This window comes from Enoplosus armatus, chromosome 20, assembly GCF_043641665.1.
Source record: "Enoplosus armatus isolate fEnoArm2 chromosome 20, fEnoArm2.hap1, whole genome shotgun sequence".
NCBI lineage: Eukaryota > Metazoa > Chordata > Actinopteri > Centrarchiformes > Enoplosidae > Enoplosus > Enoplosus armatus.
The window spans coordinates 17,274,641-17,297,472 of NC_092199.1; the positions used below are offsets into that span (position 1 = coordinate 17,274,641).

The 22,832-nt window shown below is 41.5% G+C and overlaps 1 protein-coding gene across 1 annotated transcript; it reads right to left on the reverse strand.

Moving 5' to 3' along the window:
- Positions 1-16,792, reverse strand: acbd4 (acyl-CoA binding domain containing 4). The gene is made up of 11 exons (XM_070927146.1): positions 16,725-16,792; positions 15,790-15,928; positions 15,208-15,328; positions 9,915-9,999; positions 9,426-9,546; positions 7,667-7,816; positions 4,288-4,385; positions 3,912-4,122; positions 2,989-3,200; positions 2,207-2,260; positions 1-1,147 (listed from the first exon to the last, which is right to left on the reverse strand). The coding sequence occupies exons 2-11, from the start codon at positions 15,878-15,880 to the stop codon at positions 1,022-1,024; spliced, it is 1,269 nt and encodes a 422-aa protein (XP_070783247.1). The 5' UTR covers positions 15,881-15,928; positions 16,725-16,792; the 3' UTR covers positions 1-1,021.
- Positions 16,793-22,832: the final 6,040 nt, after the last annotated feature.

Genomic DNA, 22,832 nt, shown 5'->3' on the forward strand with positions numbered 1-22,832 from the left:
TATTCAATATAGATTTTTAATTTGAGTTCATGCTTTAGTATTATACATGTTCATTACAAGGTAGTTCTGAAAACAGTTCCTCCATCATTTAGTGACTATGGTCTCAATTACACTTGTCATTTCAGTGTACTATCATCTGCTTACACCTGGAGTCACAATAAACTCCAGATGTAACAAAACAATCAGATTGTTAACGTTGATATTGGATCGACAAAATGAGATATACATAATTAGTGACACTGTGATCATAAATTGTATTCTAGATGTAATTGGTGTACAGTTAGCACATAAGCAGTCGAAGAGATGGAGCACCAGAGCACTGAAAAGATCAAACACTCGGAGGTCAAGAATGAGATCTGAAAGATTACAATGAAGTGACAAGTGTAGTCACCGAGTCATCTCAGCCAATAGCCAGAGCTGTTCCTCTCCATTTCAGTGTTGGCAGTGGGTTTCAAAAGGGACTGTGACATTATTACAACATACTTTATTATCAAGACATCTGTAGATTGACTTCTTCCAGAAGAGCAGATACTTTGGCTGCATTGTGCCGTTTTTCAGTTTGACACTGATATATATTACAAAAGACAGTGAGCTTATGGTAGCAAAATCCATATGGTTGATGTACCTTATGTCTCACTAACTTGGATAATCTAATAATATAATCCAAGTCTTTTCATTCAGGCTTCTCATGATCCGTATAAGCATATAATCCAGGTTTGGTAAAGACAATATAATGTTCAGTATCTGCTTCCTGCTGCCCAACAGAAGCCATCGGATTAATCCACTTGAGTAATTCAAATAAAGATTTTATTTGCTGTTGTGAGTAAGAGGATTTCTGGATCCATTTCTCTCCAAGTAGACAACCAAGTCCACAACTCTCCCTCCTCTAAGTGCACACAATGAGGGATGAAGCCCTCCCGTGAATTAACATATGATTCAATCCTCTCTGCTGTAGAAATTAAACTTTTTGTGCCGGTGGATCACTGTAGACGAACAGTTGAATGTCTCCGCCAGCTTCACTTCATGAAGATATGCGACGTCTCCTCTGGGCTTTCCTCAGCAGGTAGACCAGACCCTGCGCAACAAACGGCCACAACATGAAGAGGAGGATGGTCTGACCTGACGCATCGAACAGCCACCACCTCTCCTGAGAAAAAAATTTAAAAATCAAACATCTCGTTATATGGCCCGTAGCCATCACAACACTCAAACAGCCAAGTTAAAACAGAGGGCAGACCGTTATACTGTAAAAACCTTAACATCACACATCTGACAACAGTAGCTACTATAGCCATAACCAGATAATTAAAGCAGAGTGCACCGATTCTCTGCCGGTGGCTGTTTTGATATGACCACAGAGGGGCACCAAAGTCTGAAAGTTTGTACTCGTAGACAGAGTGACTAAAGAACTGTGAACTGTTTTTCTTAGACAAACAGGGAGTAGGGTACGTACATCCAAAAAACACAGGTGCTGGATCAAAAAACCAAACTGAAGGCAAAAATCACACGAAGGATCCGCACACTGTACTAATAGCTCCCATCAAGATCAATATTACACAGGCACATCAGAAGTTGAGTCAAATATATATCCAGCAGCTCGTACAGCTTTTTAAGAATAATAAGAGCCAAAAAAGAGCTTGTGTTTGAATGAGTTAATTCACAGCCACAGCGTTCTTTTGATTGTTAGTACGTATGCTACTTGTGTGCTCCAACACAGTGGCTGCCAACCTTTTTCTTAAGGGACCCCTATTTTGGCCTTGTATATACACCTAACAGGCTGTAAACTGAACACTGACATACTATCACCTTCTAAAGTTGTTGGCTAATGTGTTAGCAAACAGTTGCCTATTCACACCTCCAGCAGACACAGAGCAACATTCTCATACATTTGTCGTGCTTGTGGCAACGTGATGAAAGTCGGGCTAAGATGAAATATTCATTCTCCTTTTAGCTCTGTTTCGGTCTAACTGTGTCTGTCTGCTGTTTGTTGCTGAGCAGGTAGTGTACAGTGTGGGTGTAACCCCAAACCACGAGCTAACTTTAACTTTCACGCTCACATTCGGCAGACAGACATTATCTTCAGTTTAGTACGTTCAGGAACAAAGCCAACAGTGTAGTGACAGACTGCAGAACAAAAAGACATTTTGCTTTGGCTACTTTTCAGAATATCTGGGAGACATGAGCTGAGATGCTGTTTCTCTCTTACCTGTTGTTGTGAGGCTGCAGCTGCACACTGCAGGCACGGTCTCCACTCTGAACTCTGGGTCTGTCACACAGAGAATAGCAGTGAGCTTCAGAGCACTGATGGCAGGCTAAAAAGTAAGTTAGCTCATAAATTTACATTTTTCTTCTTGCCAACAAATCCCATGTGCCAAACCAACAACGAATGTATCTACTAACAAGTACTGTGTGTGTATCCAAAGCCTGATACATTGTATTCCTCGGTGCCATTAAGCTGTGTTGTTGTCCAAAAACTGTTAAAACACATCAGGCAGCTTCCCTGTGTCACTGGGTGACATGTTCCTTAATTACCATGAACACACACACTGCAGTTTTGTATCAATCTCATATTAACCGTCCTGCTGCCCCAAATACTCACAAGAGCAACAAATGTGGATTCATCCGCTGCTGAAAATAGTCCCCAAAAATGCACCATTTCCTCCTGTTTAAGTAACGTTTGATAAAAAACTAGAGTGAGCAGCTGTTCAATTCAAATGTAACAATTACTTAGCCCGTTCAGTTCAGTTTCAGTTTCGTAGATTTTTGCTTCAACTTCAAGTAGAATAACGACATTGACGTTAAGGTTTGTGCTTCTTGCATGTAACAAATAAAATGAACTGACAGAGAGATAAAATCCATTAGTTTCAAATTCTATGACCACATTTTAATAAGGCCAAAATCTAAATTGACCGTCTACATTAATCTTAAACATCAAATTGTTTTTTCTCTGTAAGAATCCAACACTTTTGCTGTCATACATGTCCTTACATGTGTGGCAGCGAGGCTCTCCACCACCTCCAGCCTTTCCATCACACTCCTCATGTCCTCTCTGAGCCTCCGCAGGGCCAGGACAATCTGCTGCTGTAGCTGGGTATCATGCAGCCTCTCAGCCCCACCCTCTGAACCGTCCCCTCCTCTTCGTCCGGCCCCTCCACCACTGCCTGGGCCCCCCCGCCTCGGACTACCCTGAGGAACACCACCTGCAGACCATTGATTATTAGTCAGACAAACAATACATACAGTCATGGTAACAAGAGAGTGAGGTGAAGCACTGCTTGAAGTTAGACTTGACTTGTCATGCATGAAGTGAAAAAACTAGAATTACTGCCCTGCGTTGAATGCCTCCGCCAACCAGTCGTGCAGTTTACATCCATGCCTGTCCAGACCAGACTGTATATAAAGATGGACGACAAGACAGCTCCCCAAAAGTGAAGCCAAAATCTCTCAATCGCCCCCTGGTGGTTGGCTGCAGTACAGGTCATAAGCCCACCCCCTCCATGTTAGTGGAGGGGGCATGGGGCAAACTAAAAAAAGCACTTCATCCATTCACTCACACATTCACACACCGATGAACCCCCAACCTGCTGTACCCTGCTCTACCTCCCATGCAACAGTGCTAACCACTGCGCCACCATGCCACCTTGTACACATCAAATACAGTTTTCCCAAAGATGGTTTCTGTCATTGAGGTAATTCTTATCACATTTTTTCTGAAAGTTTGGTTTTAATTTGTTATTTGATGCTATAAAAAAGGGGTGAAACGTCATGATTGACAGCTGAGATTGACTGTGGTGTGCTAGTGATTGACTCGTGTGGGTGTATGAGCAGGACCTCGCACCTATTCATATAATTGCACGCCTTCTTAATGCATTTCATACTGAACACTCGGGTTTCATATTGCAGCAGCTTACGTTCTCTCCAGTTGTGGTAGGAACTTTCCCGCCCAGTGTCTCGACTCCTTCTGATGGGACCATGACCCTTTCCATCCTCTGCCCCCTCTCCACCTTGACCTGCTCCGACCTGTCTGACCTCTAGACTTCCTTCCAGCTGACGGCTCTGAATTGGAGATGACTCCAAGGACACATGGCTGTTGTGAAAACCATTGGACTCAACAACTGGAATCTGTGAACGGAAATCAATCTTTGAAATTTGCATATCATGAAACTCCATTGACTTTTGATTTCATTCCATGTTCCTGCTCACTGGAATAGTTAGATGTACTATATCTAATACTCTGCAGTAAGGTTCATTTGCATCCACCTATTGCAGGATGTGAGCAAGTCATACCATGATGTTGCCGAGTTTCTCCAATGAATCCACAGAGTCACAGAAAATCTCGCTCTCTGAGTCGCTGGTCAACACCAAACCCTCAGATACACCAGAGTCTGCAGAGGCACAACAAGCATGTTGTATACACATTTATAGAAAGATTAGAAACAGTCTTCATATCAGTGTTTGAAAAATAAATAAATATTAGTGGACAGTAACAGGGATGATTGTAGGAATTGTAACTATGATACAATGCACAGGCTCAAACAGACAAACTGTTTCATTCTAATCATTCCCAGTGCCTCCTTAAAACATTTTTTGCTGTACAAATGTACACAGAACAGCACATATAGAATAACAGCATGGCAGGCTATAAACAAACCTAATGTTTTCTCAGAATTAAACTTACTGTAACCCTCCAACCCCAACATTTGTGATAAAAAAAATCTTCCTACTCTCACTTTGCTTCTAAGTGCATGGAGTACTGTATTGTACTGTACAATGTATTGGCACACTGTGTGTCAATTCACACATTCACCCATCATATCTCTCCATTATTTGTGCAATTGCCCCTTAAATGATGACAAGCAGAAGGAGACTTTAATGAATGAATGGATAGATAGATGGATGGGCTTAGATAAAGAGATCCGATAGGGCTGGCTATGCGACACTAGTCTGATATAAATCCTGCATCGAGAATAGTCCCTCCCGCTGAGTACAAAGAGAGTGTGTGCTCTAGAGCAGTGGTTTTCAAACTTAAGAAGATGAAATTTCCAAGGCACATTATTTTTCTTTTTACTCAAAATATTGATGCATGCATTCTGATAAATATACTGTATTAAAATGTATATAAAGGCTAGATTGCATCTTAAATACACAATTCACAATAAAAATGAAAAATCTAAGTCATATCAAAACAAAATCTATTTTTATTATATATTACATTAACATGTAATAAGTAATTTAAATGAAGTGTTATAAAATCCTATTCCCACAATTTAGTGGTTCGAGACTAGTGCCTTTGGTTTTAGAAAAGTGCTTCCATAAAATCAGTTTTCAAATAATTATAATATTTGTAATGTAACAGGCTATACATAATAACAAAATCATGTGTCATGAAACCACAAATCTGATTCGAGTTTTACAATAACTAGGCTAGGTCAATTGCTATAACAAAAAACATCTATTACAATTAGGCCCACTTGCTAACTGTATGTCCTATTACAATGTTGTTGGCTGGACTACAGCAAAGCAGGGGGTCAGCCCTAAAGACGCGAAAGTCTGTCCGTAACTTACTGAGTGAATGAGGTACTGAGTTAGACTATTAGTTGGTAGAGTGTTGAGATTCCCCACTGGCCGTTGCTCTTTCAAAATCAATAGGTGCGAACGTTACTTACATACCATAACTCTATTCAGATTCTATGAGTATAGGCGCAGCCCTCAAGGCTATCGCTTGTGGGTTCATCCATTGCTTGCGCACTAACTCCCTGGACATTACCCCATTGTAACCATCCCTCATTGATTGATGTTGATAAATTGTGCAGCTGTATATTTTGATCACAGTCTGTTTTAATAAAAGTGCTAGTGACATCTCACACTTACAAGTGAACATTTAGCCCACTTCGTACAACATATCGATATATATACATACACACATACAGTGCTTAACAAATTTATTAGACCACCACCCAGTGTAAGGTGTTTGCCACCGCTGCCCTAAATTAACAGTATTGCTGATTACCAAAATAGTTTTTTATGTTTCTGTAATGGTTAATCCACCAGTATGTGCAAGCTCTTTAATCAAAATGATATCTTTAATGCTAAAATATAATTATTGTTGTTATCCATGAATTTTCAAATTTACTGTTGCATTCCTGAACAGAAAATTTTGTTTTAGTGGTTGTATTTTATTCTTGATTAATTTCTGACTTCTCAGAGAATTCCAGTGTGCTGGCTCAAATTTGGGTATAAAAACGTGAATTCAGTTTGAAATTCCTCACTCCTGTTCAAAATGGTGAAGCGTAGGAAACTCACCGAGAAAGAAAGAGTCCGAATTAAAGCACTTCATGATGCTGGATGGTCTTTGAGACAAATAGGGCAAGACATAAAGTGTTCTCACAGTGTGGTCAAGTATGCCTTGGACTCTATTGCAGAGACTGGTACTTACAAAATGCGTTAAGGAAGAGGCCGAAAACGAAAGCTAACTGAAGCAGATGTCAGGCCCCTCAAGATTTTAAGCACTAGAGACAGAAGGAAGACCACTGCTGATCTTCAGGCAGAGATTAATGCTTCTAGATTAAAATCTGAGAATGTCTCCAGAATGACCATAAACAGACGACTGAAGGAACAAGGCTTAAAGGGAAGAATAGCTGCTAAGAAGCCATTGAGGCCTGCAAACATCCAAAAACGCCTAAAATTTGCCAGGGCGCACAAACACTGGACTGTAGATGACTGGAAGAAGGTAGTCTGGACAGACGAGTCCAAGTTTGAACTCTTCGGTCAGCATCGTCGTGTTTATGTCCGCAGAAAAGCTGGAGAACGTTTTGATGCTAGATGCATTGCACCCACAGTGAAACACGGTGGAGATTCCATTATGGTATGGGGTTCCATTTGTGGCATGGGCAAATTAGTTAAAAACGACGGTATCATGAACAAGACTGTCTACCACAACATCTTGGTGCATCATGGAATCCCTTCTGGATTGAACCTGATTGGTCGTGGGTTCATATACCAAGAAGACAATGACCCCAAGCATACTGCAAAGCTGTGCAGAGACTACTTGACCAAGAAAAAGGAATCTGGAGTACTGGAACTGATGGACTGGCCAAGTCAAAGTCCAGACTTGAATCCTATTGAACAGATCTGGGATTTATTGAATTCAAAAATAGATCGCACAAAAGTTTCATCCAAAGCAAGTCTCTGGGAACAGCTAGAAACTATTTGGAACTCAATAACAAAAGAGACTGTCAAAAAGTACATAAAAACAATGCCAACAAGAATGCAAGCTGTTATCAGGGCCAAAGGAGGTCATACAAAATATTATGATTTTTAGTTAATATATGTGAATAAGGACTATTTAGTTGTTCCAGTTTGATATGTGCCTAATAAATAACAACACAATTTTTAGTTTGAAACAAGTTTTTGACAGACTTCTAAAATATCTGTGTTTTCTCGCTTTTATGACAGGTGGTCTAATAAATTTGTTAAGCACTATATCTATATATATATATATATATACACACACATATGCACACACACACACACACGTATATATACACACTTCCTAGTCGACTATGTGGCACTGAAGTAAAGGAGACATCTTTATTTCGGCTCTAACTTTCTGTGTGTTCTAGACAGGAAGAAAGGTGTGAACGGTCAAGCTCCTTCCATTACATACCATGAGTGAGGTCTATAACCCCAGACAAGTTGAAGCCCTGATCTTGATCTATACCCCCCGGGCCAGGAGAATCTTCTTTAGGGCCACCCTCCTCCTTATCCTCATCCTTCATCTCTGCTGGCCTGTCAGCATGCTCACTGCCTTTAAGACCTACAGTAATGGATAAAGTTTCTTAGGTGCATTCACATTGTGAGAATCATGATCAAAAAGTCACCACAGGTCCAACACGGGAAACTGCAGACTGTCAACACACTTGACAGCAGAGAAACACTGGTTAATAGGTGTTTAGCTATACAGGGTAGTCTACCAGTCAAAATGTAAATGTAATTACACTTACATTCACTTATGGATGGTAAAATTCAGCCCCCAATTGAACTGGGGTGCCCTGGTAGCTCACCTGGTAGAGCCCTCTCTCTCCCCCTACCTTTCCTGTCCATCTTCAGTTGTCACAATATAATAAAAGGCAAAGACGTAAAAAAAAAAAATCTTTTTTAAAAAAAATCAAAAAAAACAACAAAAAAACTGATTTTGAACTTCTCAGACCGTTTTTAAAACATTTTACTGTCTCGCCATCATAGTTTGTATATACCTGTATTCCTAAATCAATCCTGTCTGGTGCTGTTTCCATACCAGGCAGTGATGTTTCACGTCGGTCTTTTCATTGTTGTTGTTTCACCACCTGGGTGGGAACTGTTGCGTCTCTGTAAATACAATTATAAAGAGTGCGGTCTACACCTGCTCTATAAGTGTCACCAAATTACTTTTGTTGAGATTTGTCGCTATATAAATAAAAATTGAATTGAGCCTGTGTTTTGCCCACCAGGAAGTCAAGGATCCACATGCACAGTGAGGTGTTTAATCCCAGATCCTTGAGCTTTGTGACGAGCCTGGAGGGAACTATGGTGTTAAACACTGAATTGTAGTCAATTAACAGCAATCTCACATAGCTCCCTTTCTTGTCCAGGTTCCGTTGATCGGTGGGGGCGGTAGGCAAACTGTCGTGGGTCCAGTGTGCTGGGTAGTGAATAGCAGATGTAATCCTTGACCAGCCATTCAAAGCATTTCATCACAACAGAGGTAAGTGCCACTGGGCGGTAGTCCTTCAGGCAGGCTGGTCTTCTTTTCTTGATGAATGATGGTGGCACGTGGGTATGACAGACAGAGCCAGGGACAGGTTGAATATCATTGTGAACACTGGCGCTGGTTGGTCAGCACATAGTTTGAGGACCGGCCCACTGATACTGTCTGGTCCTGCTGCTTTCTTGGTGTTCACATCATACTCAGAAAGGGTGATGGGTGTGAAAGGTGCACCCACCCATCCTATAAGAGTTGTTTAGCTCACTTGCTAGTAATCTGTCATAGTTCTAAGACCTTGCCACATGCTTCTGGGATTGCCCTCCTGGAATTGTAGTTCCACTTTTTTCCCGTTGTCCCTTTTTGCCTCCTTTACTGCTCTTCTTACATTGGAGGCTGCTGCTTTATAATTAGAAGCACTTGCGTATCATTTCCAGTTAGAAGTTTCATGGTTTTAGCACATTCCAGCACTTTGAGCCAAGGTAGACAATGACTAATAATAATAATAATAATAATAATAATAATAATAATAATAATAAAAAGAAACCGGCACAAACTCAATAGGGTTCTATCCTGTATTAGCAGAGCTGCCCTGCCCCTAATACTAATCTCCCAGCAGATCTCAATGCAGCCCTCCAGCTGCTTGGTTAGTGCTGGTTAGAGGCTGACCCTTAGGGTCACTGACCTTCTCTGAGTGTGAGCAGTGACTCTGGAGGCTGTGGCATGTCATCAATCACCAGGTAGAGAGGCTCGAAGTAGTGGAAGAGCGAGGCCGTCTTCTCATTCATGGGCATGGTGTCAATGACCTGCAGAGTCAGTGGAAACCTTTATTGATCACAAGTTCCGGTGTTCATCTGAATAGAGACTTTTTTAAATGCCTCACTTCATATTCACAATGATGTTACTGTGAACTGATCTGAGAGCTAAGAAACGAGTAGGAACATGACCTATACACTGTAGTGTTAATGGCTAAACAACGCCCGATGGACAAATGTGGGTTTGATGTGCCCTGACACTCAGTCAAGGTGTAAGCATTCATTTGAGCTGATGCTCTTCACATCAAAATGTTTTATTCATTTACTGGGGACATTTTTTTTTCCATCTGCAGTGTGCAGATGCAATCATGCCAGAAATATTACAAGAACTTATAATGTTACTTTGAAATATCATGTACCTCCTGTGCTACTTTCTTCATCTCGTCCAAGTATGCTGCCATGGCACTCTCACTACTCATCTCACCCAGGTGGCTCCAGGCATCCCTAACACATACATAAGAACAATCAGTCAAAAACAAAAAAACATTGCACATCATCTGATTGAACGACAATACCTTTAATAATGTATAGTGTAATCAGAAATACTTTATTGATCCCTGGGGGGGAAATTGTACAGTACCGGTGCTCCCATTCAAGAGTAAAAAGTAGCATAATTTAGAGCTAAAAGTATGTACAAAATATAAAAATAAGAAATAGAAAATAAAAAATATACACATTTACAGTATTTAAGTGAACAATGAAGTAAAAAATATACAACAACAATGTATATGTATGTGTGTATATATATATATATATATATATATATATATATATATATGTATGAATGTATTGCACTGAAGTGTGTGACTATATATGTATTGCACTTAAACATTTAAGAATAAATAGTGAGGTAGTATATGAACAGGTGAAGTAGATCCAGATTTCCAGTCTCTTCCTGAGTGTCAGTGACACTCAGAGGGAGGAGTTGAACAATCTGATGGCCACAGGCAGGAATGATTTCCTGTGTCGCTCTGTTGTACATTTGGGAGGAATTAGTCTCCCACTGAAGGTGCTCTTGTGTCCGACCAGTACATCATGGAGAGGATGTGAAACATTGTCCAAGATGCCCCGCAGCTTAGACAGCATCCTCCTCTCTGACACCACCGTCAGAGAGTCCACCTCCACCCCCACAACGTCACTGGCCTTGCGGATCAGTCTATTTAGTTTATAAATTATTTAGTCTGTTGGAGTCCGCCACCCTCAGCCTGCTGCCCCAGCATGCAACAGCATAGAGGATAGCACTGGCCACCACAGACTCATAGAACATCCTCAGCATAGTCCGGCAGATGTTGAAGGACCTCAGCCGCCTCAGAAAATAGAGACGGCTCTGGCCCTTCCTGTAGAGGGCATTAGTGTTCTTTACCCAGTCCAGTTTATTGTCTATGTGAACTCCCAGGTACTTGTAATCCTCTACAATGTCCACACTGACACCCTGGATGGAAACAGGGGTCATCGGCGCCTTGGTCCTCCTCAGATCAACAGTCAGTTCCTTTGTCTTTGTCACGTTGAGCTGCAGGTGGTTCTGCTCGCACCATGTGACAAAGTTGTCCACAGCAGCCCTGTACTCCTCCTCATCACCCTTGCTGATACATCCAACTATTGCTGAGTCGTTAGAAAACTTTTGAAGATGGCAGGTCTTAGTGCAGTAGCTGAAGTCCGTGGTGTAGATGGTGAAGAGGAAGGGAGAGAGGACAGTCCCCTGCGGGGCCCCGGTGTTGCTGACCACTCTGTCTGACACACAGTGTTGTAAGCGCAAATACTGTGGTCTGCCAGTCAGGTAGTTGACAATCCCGGACACAAGAGGGGCATCCACCTGCATCTCCGCCAGCTTCTCACCCAGTAGAGAAGCTGGACAGATGGTGTTGAACGCACTGGAGAAGTCAAAAGACATGACTCTCACAGTGCTCGCCGGCTTATCCAGGTGGGCGTAGACGCGGTTGAGCAGGTAGATGATGGCATCCTCAACTCCAAGTCAGGGCTGGTAGGCGAACTGAAGGAGGTCCAAGTGTGGCTTGACCAAGGGCCGGAGCTGCTCCAGGACGAGTCTCTCCAGGGTCTTCATGATGTGGGAGGTCAGTGCCATGGGTCTGTAGTCCTTGGGGCCACTGGGACGCGGTGTCTTCGGCACAGGAACGAGGCAGGACGTCTTCCACAGCACGGGGATCCTCTGAAGACTCAGGCTCATTGTTGAAGACATGGTGAAGTACTCCACATAGCTGGGAGGCACAGGCTTTAAGCACCCTGGGGCTGACACCATCAGGGCCTGGAGCCTTGCTGGAGTGGATTCTCATCAGTTGTCTCCTAACATGGTCAGCAGTGAAGCACAACGTAGAGGTGATCGGTGGGGGAGGGATGGAGTCGTCAGGTTGAAGAGTGCCGTCAGCCTGGGGACTGGGGAACGGGGTGTGAGGAAAGCTTTCGCAGGGGGGTGGGGGGCTGTGAGGAGCAGGAGGGGGAGGGGGGAGTGGAACAGGTGAAGGTTGGAGGCAGACAGTAGAAGAGTCATGGGGGGGTGAGCAGGGCCCACAGAGTCAAATCTGTTGAAAAACAGATTCAGTTCGTTGGCCCGGTCCACACTGCCTTCAGCTCCTCTTTTGTTAGTCGGCCTGTAACCCGTGATGGTCCTCATTCCACTCCAGACCTCTCTGGTGTTGTTCTGCTGGAGTTTCCACTCCAGCTTCCTCCTATACTTCTCCTTGGCCTCCCTGATCTTTACCTTCAGTTCCCCCTGGGTCGTTCTCACCTCGTCTCTGTTGCCAGCTCTGAATGCCCTCTTCTTTTTGTTTAGTATGGCCTTGATGTCCTTTGTCACCCATGGCTTGTTGTTAGAATAACAATGGACAGTCCTTGCTGGGACAGTGGAGTCCACACAGAAGTTGATGTAATCCGTGATGCACTCTGTGAGCCCATCAATGTCCTCTCCATGCGGCTCACAGAGCGCCTGCCAGTCTGTCACCTCAAAACATCCCTGAAGTGTCTCATAAGCGTCCTCTGACCATCTCCTCAATGTCCTCGTGGTTGCAGGCTGGCTCTTGACTAGAGGCACATAACAGGGGTTGAGGTGCACTAGGTTGTGGTCTGACCTACCCAGAGGGGGGAGGGGAGAGGAGCTGTATGCATCCTTAACGTTAGCATACAGCAAGTCCAGGGTCCTCTCCTCTCTAGTGGGACAGCTCACATACTGTGTGAAGGTGGGAAGTGTCCTAGCCATGGTGAAGTGGTTGAAGTCACCCGAAATAGCAATGAGTGCATTTGGGTGTTGAGTCTGTAAATGGGCTATGGCGGAGTGAATGACGTCACATGCCGGTTGGCAGAGGGGGGGATGTAAACAGTCACAACAATGGCATGTGAGAATTCCCTGGGCAAATAATACGGCCTGAGTCCAACAGCCAACAGTTCAATGTCCGGGCAACAGACACGATCCTTGATGGTGATGTGGGAAGGATTGCAGCACCGGTTGTTAACGAGAATGGCAAGCCCCCCTCCTTTACGCTTACCGCTCCCGGTGCAATCCCTTTCGGCCCGGACAGTCTGAAAGCCGTCGATGGAGACGTTGTCTTCGGGAATGTCCTGGTGCAGCCATGTCTCCGTAAAGCACATTAAACTACACTCCCGGTACTCCCTCTGACTCCTGGCCAGCGCCGTCAGCTCGTCCATCTTGTTTGCCAGCGATCTCATGTTGCTGAGAGAGGGGAGACACGGCTTCTATCTCCTTTTTTCCATAAGCCTCTGCTGTCTCGACCCAACTCTCTTCCCTCGTTGCTTCGTTCCCCCTCTGCATCCTCTGCATGTTTTTCTCCAGATTTCAGCGGGGATCTCCGACGATCTGGTCTCCAAGCCGGCCGGCTTCAGAGCGATCAGCTGATCTCTGGAGTAAACAAAGCGGCCCAGAAGTTGCTGCGCGACTGTCCGATGTTTGAATGAAAGTAATTCCAGAGTGAAAAAAAGTACCAGAACTCTCTCCACCAGCATGTTTGAAGAGGGCCCAACTTCAAAAGTCAGTACTTAAAAAAAATTCTGAGTTAAATAAAGAAATAAAGGAGAAAAAGTAAGAAAAAGAAGAAAACAAACAGGAGCGACTGTAACAGGCTGCATGCACGGTCGGCGCATGTGCACTACAACTGTACTGTGCTACTCTGCTATGCCATGTGAATTCTTCCAACTTTTGCAACGTCACTAAAATGAGACTAGTTTAATTCAAATTCAGCAATATGAAGAGAATGAATGAATGCCGTCCTAAACATTTGATTTCTCTTTTGAGTCGCAATTGAGCAAACTACGATCCTGCCTTATAGATGTTCAAAACTGGCAATCACAAAACTTTCTTTAGTTAAACTCATAAATCAGAAGCTACTATCTGAGGTCCAGACTATTCCATTGATCACATTTCTGCATGTCATGTGATGTCTTTTGTCCAATCTTACTTCCTGCACCTTCGCACCGTATCTTTTTTTATCTGCAAATAACATGGAAACTGTCATCTATGCATTCATGACATCCCGATAAGAACTTGCTACATTCCTGTCTGAGTAAATACAACCAGTCCCTACATTGGTAACCTGTACGTTTTAGCATAGAGTTTAAAACTTTAAAGATTACTTGTAATGTCATGAATTTTAGAGTGAAAACCAATATTCTAATATACACTGATAGGACTACCTGAAAATAAAAGGTAAAGAGCATTAACAAGACAGCACATGTGGTAACGTAGGTTGTGGTGGACAGAAAATCTTCCAAAATGTATGGTTCTTTTCAGGATGACATTATTAATTGTGGGTATAAATTCATACATAACACAAGCATTACACATTCTAAATTAAGGAGTACTAATGATTTTACCTTAGTCTGTTGATTATTCATTTAATTTAGTCTATAAAATAGTGAAAAATGTCCTTCCTCAGAACCCAAGGTGACATCTTTAACTCTCTTGTATTGTTAGACCAACAGTTCAAAATTCCTACACTCAAATGTATTCAATTTACAATGATATAAAACAGAGATATATAGCAAATAATCATATTTGACGAGCTGGACCAGAATGGTTGGCATTTCTTCATAATATACAGTATATATATATATATATATTCATTGTCTGTCAATGGACTAATAATTTCAGCACTATTTTCAATACTGAGAAAGTTCAATAAAAAATTGCCAGTTAAATTCACTCCAATTCAATATATCAGAATTGTAGTATGTTGTATCAGTCATATGCAGTATTCTCTACAGAAATGTATACAAATACAGACAAAGAAATGTTTGCTAGAAGAAGCATGCGCCTTAAGGATGTGATTGCACCCTCGTAATCTGTTAGAAGTGAACTGAACTGACCTGACAGGACATATTAGTGACAATCCTTTCCAAGATTTCCTTAAGTAAGACACTGATCCCCTGCTGTTCTTGAGAGAACATCACACCAAACTCCATGCAAAAATTTAGCAAACTTGTGCTGTAACGGGCCAAATAAATAAAAAACCACTACATAAAAAAAACGAATGGAAATACGATGTACAGTATAAACTGCATGGTATTCCGGTGGTAGAAGAAAGAAGACCACTTATCAGAGCAACTGAATAGCTGGAGTATATGCCACTGAAAACTAACCTGACTCTGATCACAATTATGTACACAAGTGAACACACACATACAGACCATTTGTAGCGACCCACTGGGTCCCAGAAGCCAGGTCGAGGCACTCTACAGGGTCCACACACTGCCTGCTTGTACAGACTGTAGAAACGCAGCATCACCTCATAGGACGGCCGGTAGGAACCTGCAAGATAACACAGACATTTATCAGGTTTGTTTAATTGTCTGCTTATTCGTCTGGACAAAGGGAAACCGAAGATCACTAGAGGATGTATGCAAGACACACTGTCAACCTCAGAGGTAGTTTTTTTTCAATAAAATGTGTATGAAAACTGCCGTTTGACATGCATGTAACAGCAATAATAATATGAGGTGACATTGCATTCAGTCCTGTTTCTTTAGAAGACAAAATATTCAGGAGATAATACATAGTTTTAAGGTCTTACAATATGGCGGCTGATACATTTGGCTACACTAAGCCACCCAGTTTTCATATGAAGCTTAGTTTTACACACACTGTGTACAAGAGAGCACAGCATGAATCACAGCTGCACTAACAGGTCAACTGTCCCGAGGCTTCTGAGTTACTCAGTTCAACCCTACATGGTGTGAGAGATAATGTGATGGATGCAAAAGGCTAAATACCATTTTTGGGAAGCTTGTGGATGACATCCACTGCAGCCTGAAACTGTTTCTGGTGATCAACCACAGGCTCTGCCACAGCTGGGACTGGCATCACACTTTGACTTGATTAATCTAGCTGGACAGGCAAGTGCAACTGGAGCTGAGAGAGCACACAAACACAGTTGTAGCAGGGAAAAAATCAGTTAGAAGAGTGGAATCAAAAATGAATGAACATTTTTGACAGGCTCATATATATCTCACAGTACAGGACATTAGATCCATCAGCTTCACCATTTGCAGCATCACCAAGGAGCACTTTCATAAATCTGCCTCTCTGCCACAAAGCTTAGTGTGGTGAAGCACCCACACAACAGTTCCAATATACTGTAGCTCCCTCAGAATGTCAGTAGGAAGGTTTTTGTCGTAAAAAGGAGCCGTCAGATCCTTCAGATAACTGACTATATTTCATTTATATTGATGTGTAATGATTTGCTTTCACTTTGAGGTTGATGTATTTTATTTCCGCTTATGGCTATCAGAAAAAATCTAAAAACTAAGACAACAATAAAGTCCAATGAAGGATACAATACTTTTTAATAGGCAGGTTGTGCCTATAACGCCCACAACTGTGTGTCTCAATAGAGAGAGGATTGTTGGGATACAGGTTGGTCCACAGCCTATATGGCGTAATTACTAGCCTAGTTCCACTGATTACAGCGCTGTTTTTTAAGCTAATGGGGTTCACTGCCGAACAGAAGAATCGCCAGTGGCTTATGTAAAAGCATAAACATGATATTCTGCTGCATATTTATTTTGAGAAACACTGTATTACCAAATTCAAAGTTTGGTTTGTAGGACAAAACAAGAATGTTAGCTAAGCTAGCTAACTTAGCAAGCTAACCAAGTTAGGAACCCCGGTGTAGCTTAGCAGTAGTTAGCTTATTAACTTGACTTACCTCACTGGCTGTGTGTCTTGCCACTTGCCATCACCAACATCAACAGAACGTAAACAGACGGTTTTGTCTTGAACAGAGAGACTACAAATATACGAAAACGCTCACTGAGCCGGCTAGTAATGGCTATTTATGGGTTTACTTTGACGGTAAAGTAACTGCCTATGTAAACTCACCTGCCTTTGCTGGGACTGACCAATTGTCTCCGGCCACTCCGGATGTAGTCTCGCATTGCCAGACCTATCTCCAAACTTCTTCTTCTTCTTCTTCTTCTTCTTCTTCTTCTTCTTCTTCAGAGTTTATTGGCGGTTGGCAAACCAGCTTAAAGGTGCATTACCGCCACCAATTGGACTGGAGTGTGGAACGAGAGATGATGCAGAAAACAAAACAAAAGAAACCCTCCAGAGTCTTTTAACTAAACATTGAAAAACTTCATAATGTCATTGCAAATCAGCCTGCTGTTTTCCAAAATGACAAGTCCAGTTGTTTTGCCTTCCTTAGCAACTCAAGAAGGTGATTCCTCTTGATAGTGTATTCTCTACAATGAAGTAGTACATGTTCAACTGTTTCTGGTTGCCCGCAGGGTGTGCAGTTTCCAGTTGGGTGTTTGCCTACTTTATATAATACATGGTTGAGACCTGTATGACCTATTCTCAGATGAGTGATGGCATTTTCTTCCCTTCATTTCCAGCCCAACGTCCTCCCAGCACAGACATGTCTTTGTATATTATAGAGATGTCTTCCAGTTTCATTATCATCCCAATACTCCTGCCATACTGATTGTGCACATGTCCAAATGAATGTCTTAGCTTCAGCTTTGTTAATAGCACTTGTCTACATGCTTAATTCTGAGCATTTGTTTGGACAAAATATCCACCTGCTCATTTCCCTCCCTGGCCCCCTTCGGTTGACCCAGTAAGTGGTTACCAGCTGTTTCCTAAAACGTCTGATAATGCCCCAGACATCTGACAGCTGTATTACTGCTACAATATTGCCTCAAAAATGTGTGTTTTTGTGTTCTTATTGTTCTCCTTACTATTGCCTGCGCCCTTTTATACTGGATCGAAGCATCTTGAGAAAGTTTTTGGAGTTTCCTAAATGTTTTATATCTGGCTTTCATGGCTTTGTTGATTCACAACATATGTTCTTCTACAAAAATAGAAGTAATAGAAATAGTATTATTATCATTAAATAGTATTATTATTATTCCGCAGCGTTTTTTGGTTCTCTTCTCCTTCCACATTTTTCAATGAAGAAACTTCATTCAAAAGTCAAAATATTCAGCTCAATTTGGACATTCCGGCTATTACTTTTCTCATTCATAACTTTCATACTTTTTAAATATTCAAGGTTTTCCAGGAAATTTTTTGTATTGAAATGAATGGAGAAAAATTTCAAAATCTCAAAATCTTCAAGGTTTTTCAACTGTTAACTACTCATTCATACTTTCAGCTAGAAACTCCATTCAAACATCAAAATGTTCCACATCTTCCTCACATTCTGAATATTATTCAACCTTCAAATCCCATGAAAACAATTAAAAATTTTCAACTTTGTTTGAAGAGAAAACTTTTTCAGCCCTTCTAAGACATTTGCATTGGTGTGTAGTGTTCAGAGCTAATGGATGGATTGGATACTCATACTCGCACTTTGTCAGGCATTTTTCACATCTCAATTTTTTTCTTTTCTTTTCTTTTTTCATACTTTCAGCTAGAAATTCCATTTGAACCTTAAAATGTTCCACATTTGGAACACACAATGTGAGATTTATTCAACTTTTCAATCCTATTCATTGTATTTAGACCATTCTCCACTTTTCTGACTCTTTATACTCATTCAGCTGCTTCTTCATAAAGTCAGCAATCCAGTTCACCGTCAGCCTTTCAACAGTCAGCATTCACAAAGCAAATTCCTCAGAAATTGCATTCTCTTGTTACAGTTGCTATTCCACTAGGGTACATTCTTGGTATGTCTAGCTCATGTCTTAGGGATTGTTTCCTCAGTGGCCTGAAATATTTCCTTAAATAGATCATCGTTGAATATGTTTACATCCATCTGGTTCTCCTCTTGAAGTAGGCTACTATTGTACAATGACGGTGTTAATTATTTATTAACGGTCATCGATGTATTTTCAAAAAACCAGGGTTAAAGAAAAAAAAATTGTAACCAAATTTGCCAGAATCACATTAAATAGAAATTCAGTAAAATTCCAGCCTCTGCATGCACAGTACATTCATCCCATCATCAGTGCAGCCCACAGCGCTGCCACCACTGCACTGTCTGATGCTTTTTCAGGTAAGTTTTGATTAAATTGCTGGAGTGAATATATTTGTATTTTTTTATATTTCAGCAGATAGTAGCTTAAAGCAAAGTACACAGTTTATGACTTGTTAACACCTTATGCTAGTTGAAAAACGGTGGCCATTCGGGCAAACTTGAGGCTCTTTGATGCCTCATCTTCACTATTCAAACTTGTTGAGGATGGCTCTGTGTCCGACTCAGAGTCTGACATTGAGGAAGACCATGGAGAGGATATGGAGGGCTGAGAGGAAAATAATGTTTTGTTCTATCTGCATATGACATGGTAAATACAGCATGACCAAAGAACCCCTATATTTCCATTTTATTCCTGTTAATTCCCATGGAGAGTTTCCACCTTGAATATGGCGAAGCTCATGATGTCAGGATGGTAGAGGGCAGTGGTGGAGGAAGTATTCAAGTCGAAGTACTAATACCACACTGTAAAAATACTCTGTTACAAGTAAAAGTCTGCCATTGAAAATGGTAGTTTTAATCTGCTTATTATTTTTTTCCATTAAAAGATTGTTTGGTTTGTAAAAATTCTGAAAATAGGGAGAAATGGCATCACAATGACCCAGAGCCCAAAGAAACACCTTCACAATGCTTGTTTTGTCCAACCAGTACAAACCTCAAAATGAATAAATTAAAAAGCAGCAAATCCACACGTTTGTGAAGCTGGAACCATGAAAAGTGAAAACAATTATCAAAATAGTATTTTCTGTTGAATCACCTGTGCTTGTATAAACTGTTGGGTAGTTTAATTTATAACAAAACATCATCAAGCGCTTCATATGTTTTGTATGTAAAAATCTTAATTTGTAAAGTAACTAGTAACTAAAGCTGTCAGATAAATGTAGTGAAGAAAAAAGCACAATATTTCCCTCTGAAATGTAGGTGGGTAGAAGTAGAAAGTGGTACACATTCCACCACTGGTTATTCCACCACTGACATTATTTATTTGCTTCACCTTGTCAGTCTCATTACAGCTGGCTTCACACATACTACTGTGAAACTAGAGGTGCCAGTCTGTCTCCACATTCAGCTTGGTATGATCACTGTTACACTGTGGGAGGTAAATGCACATGTGGATTCACTTAAGGCCCATATTTTAATACAAAAATAAACACAACCCCATTTTCAAAACAAATAATTTAATATATTATGTATAATATTTATATACACAGGTTAACTTAACAAGCCTTTGTACAACTGTTACAAAATTGGTCCACGCACAGTCACCCACGTACATAAAGTACATGCATAAGGGCACAGAGAGAAGGACAGATTGAGTCTAGATATGATTAAGACAATCGTGGAGTCTGCTCAAATGACAGTGGTTGGCAGTACAGTTTGGTTCAGCTCCATTTTGTTTTTTTCAGACTCAACTTAAGTTCCGGGAAGGGAGCAAAAATACTGAAAATGTGAAAAGGAAAAAACGCAAAAATATCACTCAGGTAAGACTCTGTGGTTTTGGATTTAAAGGCATACTATACAGGATTTTTCTAAAAAAAAGTATGGAGTCATACAAAAATAACCCCTCTAAATCATCACTTATGACCCACTAGAAGTGTGTGGCGGTGTATGTATGTGCAGAGACCCTGACATCTGCCAGTATTTTCTTATTATTTTGCTGTGTAAGGGACGTTTCTGGGCGTCAACCTTTGGCCAGTGGTGTGTAGCCCCCAGCCAACAACAGCGCAGGGTTCTCTGTCTGTCTGTCTGTCTGTCTATGGATGTATAGAGAGCTGCAGGTCTGTGTGTCTGTTTGACTGAGGGCAAGGCTGAGCTACACACACATGCAGGGTTAGGGTTAGGCCATTTTCACACAAAATCCGGCAATGTGCCGCCTTCCCGCATGGTTGTGCGGAGGTGTGGGTATGTTGATTTGTGCTTTAGAACGTAACCGCTGTGGAATTGAAAAATATCATTTTATTTCTCTGATTCACTGCTTTCTTCTCCATATTCACTCTCTAGCTCTCTTGTTCGTGAGGAGGGGCCAACTTCGAATGGTGTGTTTACAAACCACAACTGACACACTCAGTCTGCCTTTAAGGAGGTTATTCTCCCGTGACAATACTCTCTTATAGCAACACTGATATTTAAACTGGAGCCTCACTGCTGCATTTCTCCATACTGATCCGTACTGCTGATATTGTACAATTACCCGAATAGAAAAAAATTATAATTTTGGCATGACCTCCCATAGCTGCCTTAAACACTTTGCTCCTCTGACAAAACTGGTGTTAGTATCCTCAAAACTCCTCCCTAACATACTCACATACACACACAGGGAAGCACAACAAGGCTTGTGTTGAACACTTTGGGTTTGCATATTTGTATATGTCATGACCCCATAGATATAGAAAGAGAGTAAGTTGTTTTGCTCCCACGGATCATTGAAGTTCCCTGGAGATCCACAGGAGGCTTTGGAAGAGCTTGTAAAGGGCTGAGAAGTAAACTGAAGTGCAGTTTCCTCTCTACTTAGGCTGGGAGGTAAGAGTGCATATGTGATATTTGCCCACATGGGCACTGACAGAGACATCATTGGTGAAAACCAGTTGTGGAAGACATCAGCAAACATATAGCACAGTCGCTTTACAATGAAATGATTCCAATGAGGGTGAGCATAACAGCAGCAGCTGGGCTCTGGACTTGAGTTTCAAATGTCAAATATTGCTTTCTCTCGTCTTTTTTCTACAAACAACAACTTCATCAGAATAATTTGAAATATGCTGTAATCTTGGACATTTAGTAGAAACGTTGGGATGACCTTCTGCATTCAATGAACACTGCAATTGACCTTACTTTTTTTTTATACGGAGGTCTGCATGTCTGATTACGGCACTTGTTGAACTGTCGACTAGGGGTGTCATGATTTCAATTCTAATCTAAAATCGATCGAAATTAGCTTTCGATTTTGACCTTCGCTAACCTGCCAACACCTGGCAGTGCATCAAAAAAGTCTACCCTTTGTTAGGCTGCCCGTCCTTACAGTCAGTATCCCCCTTCTCTTCTGTCAAGAGGTTTCACTCTGCCTAAATTCGGGGAACTCCAATTCTTCAAAGTAATTGTGAAAACCAAGTCTCAACTGAACAGATTTTGTACATACTGATACAGACTGACAAGACTGAGCAAGTGACCCTGGGGTTGTGTTGAACAGGGCACTATATGCTGGACTTTTCACTGCCTGTGTAGAAAATACTGTGGGTAACATAAATATTGAAATCAAAAATCGAATTGAATCAAATAGTGACCTCAAAATTGAAAGTCAAATTGAATAGCGGATTTGGAAAATCGTGACACCCCTACTGTCTGCATAGTTTTCATTTACAGATTTTGCACTCTGCTTGGTTCACTTAATCAAAAAAATATTTTGCCACACAGCTGGCAAAATATTTTTTCATGTTAAATTGTCATATTAGCTAACTGTCAGTTATCAAGCTACCTAGAGTAGCTCAAAGAGCTATTGTGACTAACACTACCGTGTACCTACTAGCGTGTCCTTGGCTGGTTAGTGTGTAAGCAGTTAGCTTCCCAGCTACAGTAGTTCACCAACTAACCCTTGCGACACCATACGCACCATCTCACCAAGCTTCTAGCGCCACCTATTTCACAAGGACTCATGGAGGAACTTCACCACTTTCTGGTGTGTCTGTGCCTTAATAACAGCAGTTCAAGATCTGACTATATCTACAACAGATGTGTGGAAGTGCAGTATGTGAACACACAAGCTAAAACTCACGGGATCCCACAGGTATTTTTCCTGGGAAATGTGATTAGACTTTGGCGAGAATTTCTGGGAAATACCAG